The following is a 19,465-nucleotide window of genomic DNA, read 5'->3' as shown; positions in this document are numbered from 1 at the left end:
ACTGGCCCTGTAGTGTTATGGTAATGGGCAGCTGCCCCCATTATTAAATGGTTAGGTCACTGGGATTTGGTGTGGAGTCACTGACAGTCGGAAGTGGCAGGCGGAAATTTGGTGGCGAATGGGCACCATAGGACATTAGGCTTATGCAGCTGTGAGAATTCTTAGAGGAGACACATCAGTATAGAGATTCTTCTTGGGCAGAAACAAAAGCTAAATGGGTCAATTCAGCTGCCTGTTATACTGCTCGTCCCATATTTAGTAACATTGTTCTCAATGGAACTGAATATCAGGCAGGGTGTACAGCAGGTAGTCTATGCAGTATCATCAATTCAGCAGATGGAATCTTGGCGGAGGTGATGGGTGTCTCGCGTGCTGGCTGGAGAACCAACTGGAGATCCGTGTTGCCTCCTTTGGGGAAAGTCTGCTGAATCATGAGCCGATTAGCAGGCCTTTCCCCGGAATCAGGTCCCCAGGAGTAGAGGCCCCACTTACCGAGAGCTGTGGCTAATCAGAGGCCAGTAGCTCTTCTACTCACCAGTGCCACTAGAGGGGTGGTGGCTGCTACTGGAATAACAACCACAGAGGGCCAGGATCGTGGAGCAATCCAGGCTACAACTAAGTAATGGCAGGAGGGCTTTCACGAGTTGGGGGGTCATGGGTCATGGGGTAGCGTTGATGTTTGGGTGGTGGGGGGGGGGGGTCAGCAGCAAGGGCAGAGAGGTCCTCATCCCTCCATCACTGAGGGCCAAACCCCTGCCCTTGCTGACGAGCCTCCTAATTGTCAACTTAATTATCCACTTAAGGGCCTCAATTAGCAGAGGGACAGGAAGGCTGGCCGGAGGCTGTGGAAGAGGGAAGGCAGGGGGATGCTCTTGCCCAATTACCTCCTCCTCACCTCCAAACACACTACTAGAGAGGGCAGAAGATTCCAGCCAGCACCACCACCAAAGACAAATATTTAAAATTTTGGTGCAGATTCTAGAGGACAGTGGCTCATGACCAGACCCTAATCCAGCTTTAACCTATTTCTCACCCCACTGGATGAAAAGAGTGCAAATCAGAGAATTGGGCACCCAATTCATTTTCTTTTTTCTTTGATTTTTCATTTTTGACGGCAAGATTTTTTTGATTTTTCATTTTTGATTGAGGCTAATTGGATAGAATGCCCTCTGTACCTCCCACAGAATGAGACTCTACACGTGGAGCAGATACTTGCAATGTTGAGGCAAATTAGAGCTGATTTAATACAAATCTGAATTGCCGGGTACTTAAAATGTGATAAATTTACAGATTTTGGAGAGGAAAACTAATCTAGATTTGAGATGTTTACAGAGAGGGTATCCCAAATTATGATACAATAATTTAATGAGATTTTGTTTAAGGTTAAAGGAAGTCAGAGGTTAAATTTAAACATTATCTGTAAAGTGTTTTGGATGTCCCAAAACACTTTACAGCCAATGAAGTAACTTTGAAAAGTACTGTGATATTATGGCCTTTGTGTCAATAAATCTCATTAAATTACATCTCAAAGTTTTTAAAAAGTGATTTGTACTCCTTTAATCTCTGCCTTCTGCTATGTCCTTCCCTTAATGAGCATACCCCCAGTAAACTGGCTATAGTTTTTGTTTAAAACGTTCCAGTTCTTCCATTAAGCATTTACCACATTAACTGTTTGATTTTTGATGTGCCAAGAAATGCCTGCAGCCATCACCAGACAGACTACGGCTGTCATTCATAGATGCTCTTCGGGACACGTTCTTTGACAAACTGCGACGGAGTCGCTCATTCAGTGACCTGCCATCTCTTAGGCTGCGGCCTAGGGAAAGGCTGGAGCTCTATGTGAGTCCCCTTTGTGGGAGTGATCTGTTTCTGTGATTGGGATTTTGCCAGTCGCATGCGTGTGTGTGTTCCTGTTACAGCAGTTGCTGATCTTACAGATCTGTGTGCGTCATTCCATTCCCTTGTGCTGGTGTGAAGAAGCAAAAAGTCTTCCTGGATAACCAAATTCCTTTATGAATAAACCAGTGGCAAGCAATGGTAGCTGATAGGAAGCCTAATTATTTTCAGATATGAATTTTAGATTTTCCTTATTAGCCAACTGTCACAATGTATTGGGATATACCTGACTTTTGGATTCCAGATAAGCTCTAACTGTTCTCCCCCATTTGGCGCTACTCAGTTCACCCACCTAATATCACCTGAACCCACTTGCATTTGAAAGATCATATCTTTAGCATGGGTCTGATGTGCCCGGCAACAAACCCAAACCATGGTAGACACCTGCACCCAGAATTCAGGGATAGAAATCCTGATGCTGGGATTGGTCTCAGGCTCTGGAGCAGAAAAGCAGCTGAAAGACATGCAGACTCTCAAAGGTCAGTAAAGGTGCTATTTAGATTTTATAACATCTATGGCCTAGTTGTCTGCCCTCCTCAGATCCTTCAATCTGATGGGGATTAGGTACAAGAGCTGCTCCCTGCTATTTAAGAACACTCCTTCTAATGGCCTGATGGGCCCTGCAAGAAATTGAGATGGGATGGGTGGTTAAAGCCCATTTTACATAATTAACATAAACATAATTTACATAAACAGCCCAGATTTGTTCTGGGAGAAAGCTCTGCATCCTCCTTAGAGGATCCTCAGGAAACCCCAGTCACATAAAAGGGGTGGAGATCTAGAATTATGGGCCTCCGGCCCTTTATCACCTACTTCACACCAACAAACAGGGCATTCCCCAGATGCAATGCAGATAAAATCTAATCTATAATTTACTGCTTTCCAATTTTGGCTGAAATTGACTTGATCTCTGGTTATGAAAAATAGATCTCTCTATTGTCTGGGCACTGAGACAATAGATTGAAGGATAAACCTTATCCTTAACCCCCACCTATCTGCCCGGTCTTTGTTGTAACAATGACTCTAGCAAAGTTCCTTGCATCCCACCTGCCAACATTTGTGTTGACAAGTATAAGAATGAGCCTACAAGTTTACAGGACCTCTTAGTACTGCTAGTAGGCTACCCCTGGCATTGATTTCTAATGGATGTCAGCTTCAGGTATATTCCTTGAGGGATTGGTGTGTACTTTTACATGCTTTGATTTGAGAAGTATCAAAGAAGTTTGTTTATATCATTATTTATGCTACATAATGTACTCAAATAATGATGGAATGCATGCTTCTAAATTTATTACTTTTAGGAAATGGGACTATATTCCTTTTCCAGTAGCTGTGGCATCAATATCAGATTCCACTCTTTATACCATGCATGATAACATCACATCTGTATTGTTTGACCTGAACTACCTTTGGCTGTTTAAACACCAACATTACCAGCTACAGTGTTCAGCCACTCATTTGGCTTCTGATTGCAGAGTTAACTCGAGAAGCTCTTAACCAGAAGCTCCAATCTTTGAGATGATAATTCCACCTACAAAAAGTAGATGGTGACTTTTTTTATATTTATCAAACTGCTCTTCATTTTTTTGGAAAGAAAATGCTGCAGATGTAGATATTTTTCACCAAAATTTAATGAATTTGACATTAAATATTATAAACCATAGCTGTAGCTTAATTCTTTCAATTTGTTTTAGAAAAAATGAGATTCAGAATGCTATGGTATTTTGCTTAAAAGTAAAATTACATTTTTTTTAACTTATAAAAAATATCTCATTGATTTCTTTGTAAATTAACTACTAAATAAAACTGTATAGAATTGTTTTCAACATCTTGGTACAAAAGCTGATTGCGGATAGTGTTGGTGTTTTCCAGTACTTGATTGCTAGTAATATCACAAAAAAAACATTTTAACATCTTCGTAACCCATTTGTACAAGTCTCCACTAGTTTCTAAACTCATTGCCTGCTGAATTACAGCACTTTTGCAATGTCTGCTGTTAATTGCATCTTGCTTCTTGGTTTCATCTTAGTTCTAAATTGGAAAATAAGTACTGACAGTGCTTACCTGTAAGAGCAGCTCAAAACTGTAACTTATTGAAATGGACCTCAGTCTTTTTTGCATTTGTTCTATTCTTTTCTAGAAGCCCCTTAAAAGTCCTAGGGAGTAATTTTTACCTTGGACAATAGTATAAAACAGGTAATATCAACTCAAACTCCTGTTCTCTTCCGGTTTTCATTAGTATTGACCTAAGCAGAGTCCATCTGATGCAGAGATATTAGGAAGATTATTGTCTTGACTTTGATCCTAATATTTATTTTGCAGAATTGAGTGCAACAGCCAATCGTTCTGGTATCAAAGATGATGGTGACAGAAAGGAGAACTCACCATGATTTGACACCATAATTATTTTGCAGTAAAGGTTTAAAATAGTTGATTTCAAATAATATCTTTTCTCAGAAGGTCTAACAGTCTAAAGGCTATTATTAAAAATAAAGCAGACTTGAATCTCCACTACTCCAAACTATTGCAGTTTATATCATGTAATTTTCCACCGTTACCACCACCAATTATTGAGGTGAGATCTTGCCAGCTGCCATTTCCCTATGACATTGACCCTTTGGACTGCTATGCTGTGTGCTAGTTCTTGATATCTTTAGGTCCATTTTGATCAATTGTTTCCCAAACCTGCCATGATATTTGTAAAGGTGGTCCTTTTCTGTAAACTGCTTCAGTCCGCATATTTTTAAAGCAGACCTTTTTTATTCCAGTCTTCACAGCTTGAGGATGACATCATTGTTAATGAGAACTTAACCAGTGAGAAGTCCATTTCACTCAGCCATGGTAACCTTGCAAATGGCACATGCATTACCCAGCCCAGTTTGACACCCACTAGCCGAGTCTACTCCAATCCTGAAATCACTGTGACTCCACCTGATACTCAAGATGAAGACTCTGAATCTCAGATTTCAGCTACTGAGGCAAATGATGTCTCAACGCCAGCAAACAAAACAGAGCAAACTGGTGGTCCAAATTCACCTGAATCTGACCAGGAAGAAGAGATATCAGATATTGGAGACCTGTCACCCATGCAAATAGAATGCCACCAACAAGGATCAGGCCAAGAAAATGATATATTTTCAGAATACAATGACACAGTGGGAATCCTTCAAGATTCAGATGAGATGTCTGACCTAAAACCTGTTGAATTGGATGCTTATGAAGGCAATCTAACCAAGCAACTGGTGAAGAGATTGACCTCAACAGAAATGTTGCCGACCTCTAATGGACAGGAATTTGATGCCTTTCTATCCAATGATTATAGAGGAACCAGGTCAACCTCAGGGATGAGCCTGGAGGAAGCTCTGCAGGGTCTCCTTCTATCATTGGAGCCACACAAAGAGCAATATAAAGAACTTCAAGAGTTGGACCAAGAAGCCATGCGACTTGAGGACCTGTTAAAGGTCAGTATTTTCGCTTGCAACTGATTAGTAATATGTGTAATAGGCATACTATTATTGTTTTAGGAGAATGGTATTGTGGTAAAAATCTCCATGAGAGACAAAGCTCTCTACATAGAATTTCAGTCCACACGAGCTTAGGTTGGGGAATCAGGTGAGGATGGCACTCCTAATCCCAGATGACTGGAAAATAACAAGTGCCACTAATCTGATGTAAACCATTCAGATTACTTACAATTCGACACGGTCTCTTTGTTAAAATGTTCCCCTTTTATCCTTCCATCCAGCAATGTTACCTTGTCAGCCTATTGTGTGTCATACTCTCAATACAGGTTAGATCTCCTAGAAATCTCTTGATTCAGGAATTGTGCCCTTAGATTGGAAAATTGCCAATGCCAATCCATTATTAAAAGAGGGTAGGTATATAAACTGGAAAATTATAGGCCTATTAGTCTAACATTTGTTGTGGGGAAGTTATTAGAATATAAGAGCATGGAGCACTTAGGCAAACAGGAACTAATCAGAGGTGGTATGGTTTTCTAATGGGTAAGTCATGTTTAAGGGACCTGTTTGAATTTTTTCTACCATAATAGATAAAGGAGTGTCTCTGGAAGTTATTTATATGGACTCCCAGAATGCATTTGATAAGGCCCCACATAAGAGCCTCTTAAGAAAAATGAGAGCACATCAAATTGGAAGCAACCTATTAACATGGATGGGGATTTATTTAAGAGGCATGAAACAGATAGTAGAGATAATGGGAAATTTATTAGTTAGGATGTGACTAGTGGTATCCCCAGGAATCTAAACTGGTGCCTCAGCTTTTCATTATATATATAAACGACTTGGATAAAGTAATAGAGAGCCGTATATCCAAGTTTTCTGATGGCACTTAGTTAGGCGGAACAGTAAATAGTGTAGATGGAAGCAGAAAGTTACAAAGGGACTTTGATAGATTAAGTGACGGGACATAATCGTAGCGGATGGTGTTCAACATGGGGAAGAGTGAGGTGATCCACTTTTAGACCAGAGAAAGATAGATCGGAATAATTTCTCAATGGTGGGAAGTGAGGAGCTGTGGCAGAGCTGAGTTTTAAGACCGGATTTCCGCGAGATTGGGCTGATTCCAAAGGCCTTTAAAAATGATGGACATTTCCTGGATCCCTGGCCCCATTCCCAGTGCCAGAACTTTTCACCAGCACGGGATAAGGATGCAGGTGGCAAGCCCGAACCCTGTACTCATGACCTGGCCGGTTATATTGCAGGGATAGGCATCTCATACTCCGCTCCCCCTTTCAATTTTCGTGGAGTCTGGCCAGCCTGTTGAGGACACATGGTTCACGGTCCCTCAGAGGGATTGTGAACCATAGTCTGGATTTAGGAGCCTTTTGACAGGTATATTTAAAAGGTCATACCCATACCCCCACATGTCACCTGTGCCCTTTCCATGCCTCTCTCATACTCTTTCCATGCCCTCCATGCCTCCCGTGCCAGTTCCATAGCCCACTCACTCAGAATGCACTATAGAACCAATGAGCCATGTAATAACAATGGCAAGCCTTGAAATGCAATTAAAAGACACCCATCCAAAACTCTGCTTTGAAAAAACTGATGCTCTTACAACCCTATAAAAGTGCTAATCAGAAAGCACCATTATAGGTTCATTAACATTCACGCCACACATGTGCCAGGCCATGACCATCTCCAATAAGAGAGAACCTAACCATCGCCCCTTGATAGTCAATGGCATTACCATCACTGAATCTCCACTATTAATATCCTGAGGGTTACCATTGACCAGAACTGAACTGGACCAGCCATATAAATACTGTGGTTACAAGAGCAGATCAGAGGCTGGCAATCCTGCAGGGAATTATTCACCTTCTGACTCCCCAAAGCCTGTCCACCATCTACAAGGCACAAGTTGGGTGTGTGATGGAATACTCCCCACTTCTCTGGATGAGTGCAGCTCCAACAACACTCTAGAAGCTTGACACTATCCAGGACAAGGCAGCCCACTTGATTGGCATCCCATCCACCACCTTAAACATTCACTCCAGCCTGCTTGACTGTAACATATAAGATCCTGAGGGGTATTGACAGGGTGGAGAGAATGTTTCCTCTTGTGGAAGAATCTATAACTAAGGGTCACTGTTAAAAATAAGGAGTTACCCATTTAAAACAGAGATGAGGTGAAATTTTTTCACTCAGAGGGTCGTGAGTCTTTGGAACTCTTTTCCTGAAAAGTCGGTGGAAGCAGAGTCTTTGAGTAATTTTAAGAGAGAGGCGGATAGATTCTTAGTAAGCAAGGGGGTGATAGGTTAATGGGGGTAGGTGGGATGCAGATTTTAGGTTACTATCAGATCAGCCATGATATTATTAAATGGAAGAGCAGGCTCAAGGGGAAGAATGACCTATTCCTGCTCTTTGTTGGCATGTTTGTATCTATCACCAACGCACAGTGGCAGCAGTGTGTATCATCCACAAGATGGACTTGCAGCAACCCTCCAAGGCTCTTTTGAAAGCACCTTCCAAACCCATGACCTTTATCATCTAGAAGGACAAAGGCAGCAGATGCATGGGAACATCACCACCTGCAAGTTCCCCGTCAAGTCACACACTGTCCTGACTTGGAAATATATCGTCGTTCCTTCACTGTCGCTGGGTCAAAATTCTGGAACTCCCTTCCTAACAGCACTGTGGGTGTACCTACACCACATGGTCTGCAGCGGTTCAAGAAGGCAGCTCACCACCACCTTCCCAAGGGCAAATAGGGATGAGCAATAAGTGCTGGCTTAGCCAGCGATGTTCACGTCCTGTGAATGTATAATTAAAAATAACAAATGCTTTACCTTATTCATACCTCTTCATCTTGTCCAAATAAACAGGGAGGTGGCATGGAGGGTGGATGGGGGCGGAGCACTGAGTGGGTGTGAGGAGTGAGGTCTAGAGGGCCTAACAGCCTTTACTACAACTGCAAAGAATTCCCAGAGAAACAAGGCAGGCCTTTTAACCAACCCGCCCCAGCACTTGCCTGCCTCTAGGGTTGATGGGCTGACTCGATCAGTTCCCACCTTCCTGGAGCAAAAATATTGCCTGCAGGTAGGCCTGCTGAGTTTGGAAATTTCCCGACTTGAGCCTCCCAGCTCAATGGCGAAACTCAGCCCCATAGTATTAAAGCACAGAAATCACTAAAAGCTGGTAGATAAGTACAAAAAAATTAAAATGGCTAATGGAATGTTGGCCATTATCTCAAGGGGTCGAAGCTTTGTTACAGTTATATAAAGCTCTAGTTATATTCCATTTGGAGCGCTGCATTCAGTTTTGGACATTAAATTTCAGGAAGGTTATACTGGCCCTGAAGTGATTGTAAAATAGTTTCACCAGAATGATACTGGGGCTAAAAGGATTAAAATATGAGGACAGGCTGCACAGACTACAGGCTTGTATCCCCTTGAGTATAGAAGGTTAAAAGGTAATCTAATATGGTGTTTAAGATAAAGGAATTCATAAAGTAGATAGAGAGAAACTATTTCCTCTGTTAGGGGTGTAATCCTAAAATTAGAGGGAGGTCATTCAGGGGTGATGTCAGGAAGCACTTCTTCCCATAGATTATTTGTGAAATGCAATCACTGTTGTTATGTGGGCAGAGTGACTAAATTGCCACACAAACGGTAGGTTTTCTGAGGTTCTGCTCCCGACACAGAATTGCGTTTGATGGGTGCACTAATCAGGAAATCGGTCACCACACCCAATTTACAGCAATCCTAATCTTCCGGCATTGATTTTAATGAATGGAGAAAACAGTATTAATGAAAATTGGGCCCACCGGCCTCACACCCAATTCTCCAGCTTAAGGTCAGAAGTTAAAACTTGTACGAAAGCCAATGGCAAGCATATTAATCTGATATAGTGATGTCGCCAAAAGCAATTTGCACCAAACCTTAAAGTTCTGTCATTTGTAATAAATATAAAGTATTGTCAATATAGACTATAAAGAGTTTTTCTATCAAGAGAATTGGAAATCTATCAAAACTCCTGTCTTCATTGCTGTATATAATCACTCAATAGAATTTATTGAGAGCAATGCCGAGTTCATTTTCCCAGCCTTTCCTGATTCCTTTAAGCTATGCACCAATTATAGCTGAGAAAGAATACAGATGACCTGCTTCTAAGTCTCTGCTTTGAACCAGCAAGAATAGATCAGCGATGACTCTCCCTTCAAACCTCCCCAGCCTTTACCAGCGCTTCTCAATGATGGATTGGAGAGATTCAGGATTCAGAGGAGTGCAGCTACCTGGACAGTTGCAGACAGGCTCCCATATCAACCCTCTCTGCCATCCTCTGCTTTAATGCACCAAATCCAATTGTTTAACCTTGATTGCCCTTTTCTGGGAGATTTATAGTAATTTGTTGGCCTTGTTAATTAAATTCTTGCCTCAATTTTCATTACTTGGTTTTTGCTAAACAAAATGTTAATTGTTTTGGCTTCTACATTAGTCAACCTGGTCATATTTTTATTTCATGATTTTCATTGATTCATTCTGCTTACAGTGCAAACCAAATACAAACAGAAGCAGATCATCCAGTTTCAGTCTCACTGTGGAAAGTGCTTTAGAAAGCTTTGATTTCCTAAACACTTCAGACTTTGATGAGGAAGATGGTGGTGATGATGATGCTGGCTCCGAATGCTCTGATGTGGAGGCTCAGAAAAACATTTGGTAAGTTTGTTGAGATAAAATTCAGGACAATGATTATACCAATCTCCTTCACAACCAGCAGAAGGAAGATGTGACTTTAGAGAGATCAGTTTTTATTTATCACGGTGTTTATGAATAATTTTTATAGATAATTTTAACTCCCTGATGGGAAAATAGCCCAGCAGGTGGAAGGCCTAGCCAATTTTGATGGCTAGGCCCAATTAACACATTGCTGGCCAACTTCCTAAGTGAAATCCAGAGGGAAATTGGTGGGAAATGGCTGCCTGTTAGTTAAAATCAAGTACCTTGGAGGCCACAAGACCGCAGACAATTTATGTACGGCAACAGGTTCGGAGGTGTCAGCAATTTTTTGATGTGGGGAGTCAAGGTGGGGGTGTGGGAGGTGGGGGGGCACAGGGGAATCCAAGCAGGAAGGGCCTGTGTTTCCCTGCAGGACCTAGTGGAACACTCTTGCTTTTCCTGGCCCGCCAAGGGAAATAAATAAACACCTGGAGGTACATCATCTTCTGCTCATCAGTCCCCTTGCTATTTTCAGACTAATGAGAAAACTGCCATCGCTTAGCTGCACAGGCCAACGCTGAAATGGTAGCCGGATCCTGATCTGCATATTTAAAGGAAAGCCCCACCAGTTTTGTGTGGGTGGGCTTGCTGCCTATGACTTAAAATTGCTGTTGGGGGAAATTAGGGCAGGACACCAGCAGGTAAATGTCCCTCTCCGTTTTAATAATCCCCCGCCCAGTTTCCACACAGGTTCTTGGCAGTAGAGATTCAGTTGTCACTGAAGGAGGACAGAAAAGCCCAAAGCCCTTTCTCAGTGATGTCTGTACAGCTTTAACATTACTTAACACATTTGCACAATAAGCCACTGAATGGAGGAAGATTCAGTTATATTCACAATTTTATATCTGGGATAATAATTTATATAATAGGGTAGATTTTGAGGTGAAGCTCAAAGTTTCATTCCATAGGATTGCAAATCACAATGTCTGGTGTGGATATTAGTGTGCCGAATTCATGGTGCTAATGACTCCCCAGTCCGATACAATGATCTTTGTGCTCAGTTTTTTCAATTTACCCTCCTATTCAGCAATGCTTTGCTCACGGAGCCCAATCTTGCAAAATTTAATGTAATGTACTGAAGTTCTCAGTTATTATTTGCTTCTTGAATTTAGTTTCTATCTAATTCAACCTTAGGTTACTTCTTTTCTGATTAGTCCAGCTGATAAAGCCACTTAATATCTAATTATAATGTTTAAGTTTTTATCTAGGGACAGAATGAATAATTAGTGGGCCTGGTTGGTCTGTGTCTCTAAAGCCCACCAGGTATCATGTAATTTGTAGCTTGAATTGTTCAACTGATTAATTGGTGGCTGCCCATAGGAACACTATTTGAATGAGAGGAAAGCTGGAGGTGACTTGAAGGTTGGAAATAACCTAAGGAAGAAAGAAGTGGCATTTATTCGGTGACTTTCAGGATGTCCTAAAGTACTTTGCAGTCATTGAATTACTTTTGAAGTGCAGTCACAGAGAAAGGTCCCACAAAAATAACTGAGATGAATGGTCAGTTAATCTGTTTTGGTGCTGTTGCTTGAAGGATAAATGTTGGTAAAGGTACGAAAAGAGCTCTCCTGCTCTTCTTCCAATAGTTCCATGGGACTTTTTATCTCCATGCAAGTAGGCAGGTTGAGCCTCAGTTTAACTGCACAGTGCCATGTTGAAAGACTTTCTGTTTTTGCGACAGCATTATTGTCATGTTTTGACTATGGGTTGCTTTACTCGCGAACCAATTGCATGCTTATCTGTCGGCAGGCAAGTTGATTACAATATACGGCAGATGCAGAGACTGATATGAAATGAAGCACATACTATTTATTTACACAAACACCATAGCATTAACATGTTGTGTGCTTCTCCAACCAGACCCTGCTAACATTAACCTCGTAGCCATAACTTCACAGCTATTGGGTCTTACAGTCACGTGGTCAATCTGCTCACAGTCTCTTAAAGGTGTATTACACCTCAGATTACCACTGTTATTAATGTAGCAAGTTAGAATATTTATAACAAGTGCTGAACACTTGGCTAATGCTCAAAGTTAAATACTTTACTGGTCCCATTAGCAAAGGAGCTCAACTGTGAGTCAGCTTTAGCATTCATAAAAAAAGCTTCAATTCTATTCCATAGCTAAAGGCAAAATACTGCAGATGCTGGAAATCTGAAACAAAAACAAAAAATGCTGGAAAAACTTAGCAGGTCTGACAGCATCTGAAGAAGAGTCATATGGACTCAAAACGTTAACTCTGTCTTTCTTGCCACAGATGCTGTCAGATCTGCTGAGTTTTTCCAGCAATTTTTGGTTTTGTTTACAATTCTGTTCTCCCGGATTTATAAAACTATGGGTTGACTGTCCTTAACATACTCCTGATGAAATGGTATAGAATTCATTTTATTTGTTTTCCTATTTACACCTTTGTCTTCCAAAGTACAGGCCTTTTCAATTTTGTAATTTAGAATATATAATCAACAATTGCTGTATGATGTGAATGGGAATGTTGATCTCCCTTCATTCTGAAACAAGCCACATGGAACAAGGGCTCCATCTAGGGTGAAAACTAGGAACAGATGAAGTCAGTCCCAGCTCTATTTGTCATATTCAATTGATGGGTAGCCTTCTGACTATAATCATCTATTTAAAAACCCTGTGCGATGACTGACATACTAGAATAAATTTCCTCTATCTTTGCACTTAAACAATTGCCATTCTCAATGAAACCCCCTTCGAAAAAAATCAAATATGTATTAAGCAAAAAGAGTGCATGGTTCTTTTTATGTTTGAAATGGTGGATCAGGTATTCTTGTCTCTTCGGATGATCTTATTTTAATGTATTTATTCATTTTTAATGCTTGTTTATAGAATATCCCAATCAAGCCGACCCTGTCTCCATCCAAGTCAGCAGCAGTGACAGATACAATTGCAATTATAATAACAATCAATAGGCCGGGATATGGGAGGTCAGTGAGGGGATCAATGGAGACATTGACCCTGAAAGTGTTAAAAACATGGATGAGGATTTCAATGGTGGTGAGATGATCCGAGATTGGGGACAGATGACATTATAGACCTGGAAATAGTTGATCATAGAAATGGATAGAATATGGAAGATAGAAACTTAATTCTGGGTCAAACAGGTTGCTAGGTCCAAGTTGTGCGCTGTTGGATGCCACCAGAGGTCTCTGGAGGTTTTGGTGGGAGCTGAATAGGACAGCTTTGGCCTTGTTGATATTAAGGTGGAGGAAATTCAGGCCATTCCTGAGGACAGCTCAGGACACATTCCTGAGGACATTCCAGGACACTCCTGAGGGGTTGTGCATATGAATTGTTTGAGGTATTGTAGGATATCTATTGACTATGCTGAGACTGATAGGACAGTGAGCAAATAAGGAAGGTGCCAGAGAGATGGACAATGGGAGATTGATGGTGGAGGAAAATATGGTTGTCAAACATGTTGCATGCTGTGGTACAATCAAACCACTATTACAGTCAGGATATAAACAGGAATTAGTAGAGTTTTCTCAGTATAGGATCAATACACAAGCCCTGGATAGATTCTACAGAGAGTGAGAGTTGATCATGGAAAAATAAATAAATAAATAAATAAAAATAATAAATAATAATAAATAATAATAAATAATTTCACGCTAAATAAATAAATAAATAAATAAAAATAATAATAAATAATAATAAATAAATAAATAAATAAATAAAAAAAATAAATAAAGGAGGATACCAAAGTGGCGAACACTCTGTTTGAAGTCAGAGGAGCTAGTGAGGTCACCAATGTCAATAGATAAAGAGGAACTAAAAGCAGAGTCATCAAAATGGAGGATGGTAGCTGCTGGTTAGGCCAACTTCCAAAGAGAATGAAATCTGGAAAGGGGATGAGAAATGAAATAGCATAGGACAGAGGAAACTTTGAAGGCCTATTCAGGGCTATAGGAGGGACAGGAATCCAAAGTATGGAGAAACCAGCAGGTCAGCTGTAGATAAAATTTGGACTTGGCAATGGCAAACTCCTTTTCGAGTGAAATAAAACGAAAAAATGTTAGAAAAGCTCAACAGGTCTGGCAGCATCTGTGGAGAGAGAAATGGAGTTAATGTTTCGAGTCCGTATGGCTCTTCTTCAGAGCACAAAACTCTTCAGAGTGCAATATTTTGATATAGTTTTCTGTTCAGTGTGGTGGTTTTACATTATATCAAGCATTATTCAAACTTCTAAGATTTGTGTAATTGATTGGGTTTGTTTTTAATAACCACAGCTCAGAACACCCAGATGCCAGAGGTCATCTCAGTGAGGCATTAACAGAAGACACAGGAGTTGGCACTAGTGTTGCTGGAAGCCCTCTCCCACTCACCACGGGAAACGAAAATATCGACCTCACCATCGTCAAACACTTACAGCATTCTGAACAGCTCATCCAGGTAATGCGCCCAGATGTATATGACAACTCCATATATTAACAAATGGGGCAGAATTTTACGCTTCAAGGGTGGGCACATGCCCGACCCGAACGGATGTGAAATAGCGTGAGATGATGTCGGGCGAGCATCCTAACGTCATCCCACACGCGAGCAATCTTCAGGTCGGTGGGCGTGCGTGTGTCAGAGCTGTGCCTGTCACCAATTAAAAGGCCACTTAAAGCCATTAAAAAGGCAATCGTTCTCAATTTTATGTTGCCCGTGTGATTTTGCGCTCGTCGCACAGGCAAAACGGGCAGGCGGGCAGCCCACTTTTAACAAAACCTCATCCAAGGGTGTGATAAAAAGGGTCAGCAGTATTGCCAGTGTGAGTAGTGAGGAATTTAGGAGATAGTTTGCTGCTGGTTGCATATTGAAACTTGACAGCTTCACCTCAGTTCTGAGCTTCATTCTTAGCATTTCCAGGCTTCATTTCAGGGTTGATTGGTGTCTCCAAGGCCCCCGGAGGATTTTGACCATGTGGACCCTTCCAGGCTTCAGACAGTCTTCCCATACCCTGGGAATGGGGATTGTGCCTTCAGCTGGAGGCACCTCTTCTGAGGAGGAAGAGAGGGGCAGAAGGGGGAGGAGGCCAAGTGTCCCAATGCAGCTTCCAGGGGAGGGACCTGTGGGAGGACAGGCGCAGGCACAGGGGCAGCAGGTAGCCCAAGGTGGAAGGGGCCACAGAAGATGCCACTGTCCTGCTGCCAGGGTTTCAGGCGGCAATGCACCTACCTCAATATGTCCGAGGTACAGTGCCGAAGGAGGCTCCGCCTCTGCAGGGAGACAGTGACCTGCATTTGTCAGATGATTGGGCTCGAGGTCACCTCCAACTGTGCGGGTGGACACCCCAACACCCCATGCCAGAGGCTCTGAAGGTCACAGTGGCCCTCAACTTCTATGCCTCCGCTCTTTCCAGGAGTCAGTGGGGGATCTTTGAGGAGCCTCCCAATCAGCTGTCCACAGTTGTGTCAAGCTGGTGGCAGAAGCTCTGTTCAGGCCGGTAATGACATTTATTCATTTCCGTGCGGACAAGGCCGGCCAGGCTGAGTGAGCCAGAGGGTTTGCAGCGATTGCTGGATTCCCCCGCATCCAGGGTGCTATAGACTGCACACATGTGGCTATCAAGGCACCAGTGGGTCAGCCGGGTGCCTTCGTCAACAGGAAGGGCTTCCACTCCATGAACGTGCAGATAGTGCGTGACCACAGGATGCAGATTCTGTGCAAGGTACCCTGGCAGCTCCCATGACGCTTACATCCTGGGACACCCCCAGGTGCCGAGGCTCTTCAGTTCTCCAACCCGACTGGATGGATGGCTGCTGGTGATGAGGGCTATCCGTTGAAAAGTTCACTTCTGATGCCTCTCCTCCACTCAAGAACAGAGGCAGAGTGGCGTTATAATAGGAGTCATGCCTCCACAACGGCAGTGATAGAGAGGACCATAGATCTGATGAAGATGCACTTCCGATGCCTGGACCATTCAGGGCTAGCACTACAATACCCCCCAAAGCGGGTGTCACTGATCGTGGTTGCATGCTGCGCTCTCCACAATCTGGCACTAGCAAGGGGGGACCCACTGGAGGAAGAGGATATTAACGCAGCTGCACAGACCACAGAGGATGAATCTAGTGGTGAGTCAGAAGAGGAGCAAGGTGAGGATAACACTGAGGGCATGGAGCCAGACCTCGGTAACCTTCAGGGAGACAGGGACAGCAGAGATGCCTTGATCCAACGCTCCTTCAGCTAAGCCGTCAAAGATCTGCTTCAACCTCAATCCAGGGCTGCCGCCTCCAGCCAGGATGTCTGAAATGACACTTTCATTTGAACCCAAAGTCCACTCAGTGCCTGTTCAATAACGTTTAGAGCCACTCATATCTAACATGCGATACTGGCATACCCTGCACCAAACAAAAAAGTGAAGCATACTCAGGCCATTCAGACAAAAGCAAAATTTAAATCATTTTGACACTCGCAACGAATGAAGATTACCATATCTGGTGTTAATGGCCACAGTCACTGGCAGAGGGGTGGAGGAGCTGCTGCCGTCATCCAGAGTGCCCTGAGAGGAGCCTGCAGAGACGACAAGCAGGCCATGTGCCAACGTGAGGTCGCTCTGGACCTCCCTGCTCGCCATTGATGGACGGGCACCTTGCTGGGATACTGGGTGGCTCATCCATCTCCCACACAGACACTGACCACCTGAGGTTAGTGCCTGTGTGAGGGTTGCAGGTCCGAGCACAGCCCGATGAACGCCTGATTCTGTTCCTGGAGCTGCCTCTCCATGAGAGTCGCCACTCTCTCAATGGAGGAGGCAGTGCGCTCGGCAATGAGGGTCAACGCAATGCTCACGCTCTGCATGGACTCCTCCACAACAGAGATCATGGCACACAGACCCTCATGGATCCCCACCAGATCCTCCCACACATCTTACTGGGCATCCAGCATCCGCCACCTTAACAGACAACTCCAGAGGCTCATCATCTGCCATCGACTTAGCATCATCCTGGTCTCTAGCAGTCCTCTGAGTGCCGGCACCCTGGGCACTCTCTGCCTCCGCCTGCTCCTCAGGCGAGTGTGAAGTGCCCTCACTTCTGTGCTCCAATATTCTAGCTGATGATCTAACCCCCACCGATATCTGCGCTGGTGCCTGGTTCAGAGAGCAGGTGTGACGTAGGTGCATCTGAAGCCTGGTGATCCTCTGCTGTCAGGGGTGGCTCTTTGGGGTCCTGCAATTGAGTGTTTGCTGGTGAATCTAAGGGAGAACAACAACAGGTCATGAGCTTAAGTGATCACACTGTCACTGTGCATGTCAGGCACCCTGGTGAGACAATGGAGATCTGCATCATGGTGCCATTGCCTTTCAATGATCAATGGGACTCCAGGTTTGAGGCCCCCATTAATGATGAGACTACACAAGAATGTTTGTACAGTCCAACCCTCTCACCTCTGTGCACTGCACTCTTATCTTCGTCAGAGCCCCCTCCTCTCCACAATTGGCTAACTGAGGTGGACGGCGGCTCACCAGCTCCAAATCATCCATTTCATACCTCGTCATGATTAGGAGGTCTGGGGGACCTCTGTCTTTCCTTGACTTCTTGATGGTGTTATGGCTCCTCTTCTCCTGAAGTGACAGAGGAGCATTGATTAGTCCAATCTCTACCTGGAGCGCTATTGCAGCCTGGCCAACCTCACCTGAGGAGCACCTTGCAGGGCACATCAGATTTGTGGCCCTCGAGCTGCAAGGCACTCAGTCCAAGCAGCCAGGGCTCACCCCCTTGGCTCGCTCCGGCATTATTGACAGTTGGCACTCAGACTCTAACACCCCTGAGCTCCATGGGGGGACGGCCAGCCCTTAACACTTCTCCACACTGATCCATGCCAACATGGTACTCACCCTTGCCGAGCGCAGCAGGTCGTTGAACCTTTTGCGACACTGCACCCATGTGCAACGCACAATGTTGTGGCTGCTGACCTCAGCTGCCACCTCCTCCCAAGCTTTTTTGTCTGGTGTGGTGGTCTCCACCTGCCATCCCTGGGTACAAGGGCGTTCCAATTGACACCCACCTCCTCCACAAGGACCGCCAGGCACTCATCCGAGAAACAGGGGGCCGAGTGCCCACCCGACCTGCCCTTCCGCTTGCCGTTTCCTGCCGCTGGTGAGGCCATTGTTCCAGTCTCCGGGCCAACTAAAGATTTTCCCCTGGCAGCCTGCAGGGAGCTGCCTATGCCAGTTTTAAAGCCCCCGCCGAGTCGCCATTGGATCCGGCGGCCGATAGGCCCCTGCCCCTGCCCCTGCCCCTGCCCCTGCCCAGCACTTCCCGACCATTCAGAAGAGGCATTTCACACTGAGCGGGCCTTAATTGGCCAGCCAGTGTGAAACCGCAGTCGGGGCCTGATTGCAGTTGGGGGCCCGTTTCCTGTCCGCTCCTGGACCCGCCGATCGCATGTGCCTGATGAGGGAAAAATTCAGGCCATGGTGCTTTTGATTGTTTTTCACTGCATAGCTCCCAGACCATAATCAGTGTCCTCTAGTCGATCCAGATTTTCCTTAAAGTCCTTGATCGTGTTTGTGCAAGTATTTTCTTGGTGAACCCAAGTGAAAATGCACTAAGTATGCCAACAGCGTATTGATGGTGAAGAAAAGCAGGCTATTCCTGGCTTCCCAAACACTTCATCAACCCATGATGACATTTGACAGGGACACACAACTCGTGGTATCAGATTTGCATCTCAAAAATTCAAGATAATCGCTAAAAGTGTCAGGCAGAAAATAACTGAAGCCACCCGGTTAAGATCTTTTCCAGGTAATCTAGTGAAGTCAAGCCAGCTGTAGTAAGCTTGCTGACCAGGGTGAAGCATAACTATACATAGGAACGTAGGAACATAGGAGCAGGAGTAGGCCATTTGGTCCATTGAGCCTGCTCTGCCATTCAAACAGGTCGAGCTGATCATCTACCTCTACGTCATTTTCCCCCACATCCTTTGATGTCATTGGTTTCCAGAAATCTATTGATTTCTGTCTTAAAATGCTCAATGATTGAGCTTCCACAGCCCTCTGGGGTAGAGAATTCCAAAGGTTCACCACCCTCTGAGTGAAGAAATTTCTCATCATCTCAGTCTTAAATGGCCTGCCTCTTATTCTGAGACTGTGTCCCCTGGTTCTAGACTCCCCAGCCAGGGGAAATCACTCAATCACTCCTCATAAGACAATCCCGCCATCCCAGGGATTAGTCTGGTGAACATCAGTTGCACCCTCTTTAGGGCAAGTACATCCTTCCTTAGGTAAGGAGACCAAAACTGTAGGCTATACTCCAGATGCAGTCTCAGCAAGGTTCTATATGATTGCAGCAAGACATCTTTACTCTTCTACTCAA

The 19,465-nt window shown here is 44.0% G+C and overlaps 1 protein-coding gene across 3 annotated transcripts in view; it reads left to right on the top strand.

Annotated features, from left to right (window-relative positions):
• ripor2 (RHO family interacting cell polarization regulator 2) overlaps nt 1-19,465 on the top strand; it is a 95,707-nt gene that overhangs the window by 54,759 nt on the left and 21,483 nt on the right. For 2 of the 3 annotated variants that reach the window (XM_078539227.1, XM_078539228.1), the window contains exons 13-16: nt 1,693-1,839; nt 4,665-5,357; nt 9,909-10,075; nt 14,393-14,555. In XM_078539227.1, the coding sequence (XP_078395353.1) occupies nt 1,693-1,839; nt 4,665-5,357; nt 9,909-10,075; nt 14,393-14,555 (1,170 nt within the window). The remainder of the gene's footprint in view (nt 1-1,692; nt 1,840-4,664; nt 5,358-9,908; nt 10,076-14,392; nt 14,556-19,465) is intronic. The other variant, XM_078539229.1, reaches the window with a different exon arrangement.

This window comes from Cetorhinus maximus, chromosome 3 (assembly GCF_964194155.1).
Source record: "Cetorhinus maximus chromosome 3, sCetMax3.hap1.1, whole genome shotgun sequence".
NCBI classification, from domain to species: domain Eukaryota; kingdom Metazoa; phylum Chordata; class Chondrichthyes; order Lamniformes; family Cetorhinidae; genus Cetorhinus; species Cetorhinus maximus.
This window is presented reverse-complemented; position numbering and strand designations above follow the sequence as displayed.